Source organism: Rutidosis leptorrhynchoides, chromosome 8, assembly GCF_046630445.1.
Source record: "Rutidosis leptorrhynchoides isolate AG116_Rl617_1_P2 chromosome 8, CSIRO_AGI_Rlap_v1, whole genome shotgun sequence".
NCBI lineage: Eukaryota > Viridiplantae > Streptophyta > Magnoliopsida > Asterales > Asteraceae > Rutidosis > Rutidosis leptorrhynchoides.
The window spans coordinates 336001267-336007097 of NC_092340.1; the positions used below are offsets into that span (position 1 = coordinate 336001267).

General features: G+C 36.1%; 1 protein-coding gene across 11 annotated transcripts; it reads left to right on the forward strand.

Annotated features, from left to right (window-relative positions):
• Positions 1–756: 756 nt before the first annotated feature.
• Positions 757–5471, forward strand: LOC139861687 (uncharacterized). Of its 11 annotated transcripts, none has more exons than XM_071850158.1 (8): positions 757–1116; positions 1326–1462; positions 2675–2932; positions 3048–3101; positions 3189–4049; positions 4131–4313; positions 4702–4790; positions 5148–5471. In XM_071850158.1, exons 5-8 carry the CDS (start codon positions 4007–4009, stop codon positions 5265–5267), a joined length of 435 nt encoding a protein of 144 aa, XP_071706259.1. In that variant the 5' UTR covers positions 757–1116; positions 1326–1462; positions 2675–2932; positions 3048–3101; positions 3189–4006; the 3' UTR covers positions 5268–5471. The 11 variants fall into 11 exon arrangements, 7 of the variants coding, with proteins under 7 accessions (XP_071706259.1, XP_071706262.1, XP_071706258.1 ...); XM_071850161.1 differs by having other exon boundaries at positions 3606–4049; XM_071850157.1 differs by having other exon boundaries at positions 3654–4049.
• The last annotated feature ends 360 nt before the right edge of the window (positions 5472–5831 follow it).

Below are 5831 nucleotides of genomic sequence, written 5' to 3' on the forward strand. Positions count from 1 at the left end.
GACCGGGTGACATCAGAGTGATGGTAAGCCGAAGAGTGAAACCTGAGTGACATCAGAGTGATGGTCAACCGACCAGGGTGACACCAGAGTGACGGTCAGTCGACAGGTGACACCAGAGTGAGATCTCAGCCGACCGGGTGACACCCGAGTGAGATCTCAGCCACTAGGGTGAGAATTTTAGTACGCGCGTGAAGCGATAATTGCACGATTTGAGGCTCATACGCGCTTGTAGTAGCTCGTTTTGCATGTAAAGGCATGTATAACATATTGTTCTAATTAAATGATGATTTTGATATGCGTATCGAGTCATTGGCACATATACTAGCTGTCACGCACGCGAATGACTTAGTTCTGTGAATGGTCAGGTGTAATCTTGACCCATATGATGCGTTTAACCGTTTTAAACTATATTAGTTGTAGAACATGATATGGAAGAATGTACTAACTTAGTATATGATGTTATGAGGTGATAAAGTGGAGGTGAAGACTAGGTAATATTAACCCACCGAGTTTGGATGGTAAATAGTGAGTGATACTATTCTTGTAGATATTGTTATATAGTGACAAGTATAGTGTCCGTGCCATGATAGTATGATTATATCGTGTAGTATAAATTGTAACTTTTGTAATTATTATTATCCTTATACATACTAACAACCACCTGATTTTCCATCATTTCCTTCATAAAACCACTTAAAACTACATTTAATCACCACTATAAAAAAACCCCACCTAACACAGATGTTCTCGCTCTCTCCTCCCTACTAACAACCACCTGATTTTCCATCGTTTTCTTCACAAACCCACTTAAAACGACATTTAATCACCACTATAAAAAAAAAAAAAACCACCTACCACAGATGTTCTCGCTCTCTCCTCCCTCTAATCTGTGTGAGATTCTTCTCCAAATCTAGGGTTTTTTCACCTAATGTATCATTCACACCCACACTATATGATGGATTACGATCTAATATTAGGGTTTTTAGTCCTTTGCTTATATGCGTACGATGTGGGAGATTGGCTACGGTTTAATCGGCCGATTCATCGGTTTTCAATTATGTGTGCGATTTGGATGATGGATTAGGGTTTAATCCCCTGATTTCAACCCATGAAGAGGTACAATTTTTTTCGTTTTTTACGCAATTGCATCCATTGTTTAGGGCAACCGCTGAAGGTTTGGGTTTACTTGCTATCTTCCAGAACCCTATTTTGTTATAGAATCTCGATTAGGGTTGTTGTTTGACAGCTACTAATCTTTGTATTTGCCATCATCTATTTTTTTTCAATTTTGGTAGCTATTCGCTAATTTGTTGTTAAAGGTGCAGGTCACGTTAGTGGTAATATTCATAGTGGCTGTGATGATCGTTATTATTTAGGATACATTGAAGGTCCGACCTGTATCCTGGCGTGGCAACACTCAGAGGGCATCTAATCTATGCAACTGTTAGTGTTTGCAGTCATGGTAGGTTTTGAATCCTCTGTTGTAGTTAGTTCTCAACTCCAGGTCTGAGCCTAACTAATTTTTTTAATGAATATGGAGATTATGTTGTTAGCTATTATCATGTGGGTTTTGAATTGAATGTTCTTTGAAACCTTGAATTTAGGTTACAATCTTAGATGGCATGTAATCGACGTGACTGTTAGTGCTTTTCATGTTTAAATTGAAATCTTTGATTATTTTTCTTATATAGATTATTGTCGTTGACAAAAAACTGGGTGCCTAATAGTATATAAGGAAATTTTGTGGTGAGAAATTGTTGTTTTACTAATATGTCAAGGTTTAAAAATTAGAGACCGTGACGTTGAATAATTGGTGACTTTGCTGAGGTTGAGAAAAACAAATTTGCTTCACCAAAACGACTATTCATGATTTTGTTATTTATAGTTAATTAATACTTTGATTTTGATACACGAGCAAATTAAAAAAAAAGAGGGCATCTGTTGGAAAGGATTTAAGAACGAAGTTGTGATGATAGTTGTTTGTTAGATGGTTCTTGCAATGAGAATAAATGAGTTGTGTCTTGGCGGGGCAATCAGTAAATTGCAGCCATGGTACCTCATGTTTTCTTGCTTAGAAAATTATATATATTTGAGCTACTTACAGCTCCCAATAAGCGTGAACGTGGTTCATGGAAAGAGGGTTATAAGAAATAGGCAGTGATAAGGAAATGTGGGAGTTGGGTGGAGCAATGAGAAAAAAATGAATTCGTATCTTGGCTGGGCAATCTACGGATTGCAGCCATGGCGATTCATGTTGTCTTGCTCGATTTTATACACATATCTGAGCCTTATATCTCTTTTTAATTGTTTATAAATTTTTATTGCATTTACAATCTTTGCTATTTGTATTTCAATTTTCAAGGGCCAATTTCTATTTGAATACTTCATTTCTGCTCTTGGGTCATGATACTTTGAGCAAGCGATATATGTTAGGTAAGTGGTAATATGTCCAAACGGGTAGAATGTGTCAAGTCGGTTTGTTTCCTCTTTTTTTCTACTCGGTTTTTGAAATAGATAGTTGTGTTGCTTTTGTTTACGTTTTTGTTATTACCACTGTGAATGAATGTCACTACCTGTGATGTTGACATTGGTTAGACATATGTTTCTTGGTTAATAGTTTTAGTTACTGTTAGTATCATTATCATGTTTGCTTATGTTGTGTTGTTTGTTGTAGAAAGAAGCAAAGAAATATTTATGTAGATGACTGTTTTACTCCGTTGGTGAATACGGGTATACCATAAGTGTGTTTGTCTGGTTCTATGTCGGAGAGGCAACCTAAGAGACGTAGCTATCTGAGATAATCGTTTAAACCAGTTGCTTCATGGTTACTATGATGTTATTTCCGAGCATGTTTCAACGATGATCGCAACGGGAACAACTAGCGGTGCTATCATTGATGGGCAGCCGATAGGATTCAACGAATTAGATCATGGTATATTACTTGGACTATTTAATTTTGTTGTTTTCCGTTATTTTATCAGGTTGTTTTTTTACGTTTTGAAACTAAAGTTCATTATGTTACAACATATTGTTAACGATGATGACAGCGGGTTCTTCATCTGATCTGGAATAGCAGCGGTCATCTGGCTGAGAAAGTTCAGGTATTTTGGTCCCAGTTGGTATCTTTTGTTAGTTTTTTTTTTACTATTTTGCCTTGATTGTTAATATACTCTATGAATGTTTCTTAGGTTTGATAACCAATAGATACAAGACCCATTAACTTATTACCATCAAATTACTTTCTTCTCAGACGGTCATATATGCCGTTTTGTCTTAAAAAAATTGGTTAGTTATACCTCACGTCTCTTCATGGTTAATGGTTATGAAGATAAGTTAGGGTTGGTGACTAGCAGGTATCAATCTGCAACTGATGTATACACAATTTAATTATTACTTGGGAATTGTATTACACTTAATTTCACAAATATCATTATTAATTGTTACTCTTAGTAGATTACATTGGCCGCATCAACAAAATACACGCAATCGAGACCCATGGAATGTATCAGCAAAACGACTATGTTGTTAATTATTTGATGATATACTTTATGTCTAAATTGTTATAGTTTGTGTTATATTGAGATTAAATTTCTGCATTTAAACAGGAGAAAACACCATAATGTAATGATATAACGTGTTTGTATGGATCATAGATGTCAAAGTTAGTGGAAGAAGCAGAGTGTTTTGGTTTGTTTGCATCTCATCAGGTGTGGCGCGGTATCTTATAATGGTATGTGACCTCATTTTTTAACATATACCGATCAGTCAAGTTATGATCGAGTTTTGTGTGCGTGTGTGGTTAATAAAAAGTGTGTGGTACCTATTTTTTTTCTTTTTGTTGGGCCGCTTTGTTGGAGTTGTTATTGTTGTCTGTATTGTCTGTCTGATTTTTTGAGGTTCGATTGAGAATGCACTTTTGGTTGTGTGTTTTTTTTGCAATGCCGCTAAGAAAATATTTAGGAAGTGTGTAGATGTTGTTTCTCGGTCCGTCGCTACTACTGGTGGTATGGATGGGGTGGTAAGTTCATATGGAGCGGAGTGTCTGCCTGGTAAGTCCTACGTTTTGTGTGGAATCTTCCAGTCCTGCAACGACGTTTGATCCTTATTTGTGTCCGACTCCTGCAATACAGAGTGTCTACTTGCATGGGACATCCAGTTATGCAGGTATGTGTCCTCTGTTCTTTGTTATATTCTTGGATTTTTCTGTTTGGTGGCGGAAAAGTTTTCTCCTCTTTCGGTTCTGACAGGTGAAGTAAGATCAGAGAATGACCGTACTTTACCAAACCCTGTATTAGTCATGCCTCCGATTGAAGGTATTACTGTATCTCTTAATAGAACTTGTTAGTTGACATGTTATAGTAAAACGAACATGTACCCAACTTAAATGACTCAACCACCACTTATAAAGATAAGGAATCCCTTAACATACACATACAGATATACTACTTATAAATTGGTAATTAGAATTAGGATTATATATTATATGGTTCACTTACCTTCTAGCCTTTGAGTCAAGAGTAGATATCTAATGGATCAGAAAAACATGGTAGGTGCAGTGTTGTTTATGACCATTGTGGTTTGTGGTTCAGTGGTGGAGATAGCCAACAGAGCTGTATATATATATATATATATATATATATATATATATATATATATATATATATATATATATATATACAGCTCTGTTGGCTATCTCCACAGTGGACACTCAGCTGGATGGACCAGAATTGGTAATGTTGATTGCAAACAGTGGGCTGCTACTAAAACTTTCAAACTCTATGGTACCATTGGTATGTACTCAATATACCCTTTTTCTATTCCTCCTCCTCTTCATGCCTTTTACTTTTTGGTTTCATTTTGTCTATCTTTAAGTGTTTAGGATTGATTAATTTACCAAAATAATTAAAGCACACTTTTAGATGTATTTACCATACTAATTTCAAAGATCGTTATTGCAATCTCGAACCAAAACATGTTGTTAGAGTGTGCTTTAACCACTATTACCCACATTATATTTGCTCAACACCCCATTTGTTTTACCGGTCTTAAACCCATATGTTTTTTGCATTCATACTATATCTTTCTTCCATTGTGCACTCTCTTTTGCTAATATGTGTCCATATTTGTCCATATTGCTTATTATGCAGGTGTTTCCGATGATGAATGCTATAGTGTTTATACTTTTTGTGGTTCGGTTTTTTGGTATAAAGAACATCTTAAATTATAACTTATTCGTCGTCGTCATTGCTGTGAAAATGGTTGTGTAAAGAATTATATGGATGCACATATAACTAATATCTATTAAGCCTCGATCCCGCTTGGTGGTAACCCTTAGGACTATTCTTGACTCAACATTTAGTTACAAATATGTACCAAGTAGCATCCGTATATATGTATTAAGTATAATGGCTATGTAAGGAATGTTTATACACATACCAATTTTCCAGAAAAAGGTGTTAAACAATGCATACCAAAACACAACCAGGACCGCCGCAACGCGCGTTCGAATATTTTTCTAGTTGATTATATGTGACTACGTGCACCCTGTGTAAACATCTTGGTGTTGTCAAACGTAAGAGGTCAACTCCTTCCGTCTTGGTGTTGTCGGACAAGAGTACATGTTGGGTTCCAATGTTGTTGTTTAAGTGGTATAGTTCAATCGACGCATGTATTGCATTAGAAATAATATACTAGTTATTCAATAATAGGAATTATCGGTAAACTCTAGCCCAATCAGCTATGGGTTGCATGCCCGGCTAGGCCGCTGAACCTCTTATTTACTATGTGTTTAGTGACCAGTGTGATAGGAGGTGTGCTTGATGCTTATAGTG

Excerpts from the sequence above, each read along its gene's own strand:
- LOC139861687 (XM_071850156.1), top strand. The coding sequence starts at position 4,007 with ATGGATGGGGTGGTAAGTTCATATGGAGCGGAGTGTCTGCCTG. Across the intron at positions 4,050-4,130 it reads TGGAGCGGAGTGTCTGCCTG|AGTGTCTACTTGCATGGGAC; the intron begins GTAAGTCCTACG and ends CCTGCAATACAG. Across the intron at positions 4,314-4,701 it reads AGTCATGCCTCCGATTGAAG|TGGACACTCAGCTGGATGGA; the intron begins GTATTACTGTAT and ends CTATCTCCACAG.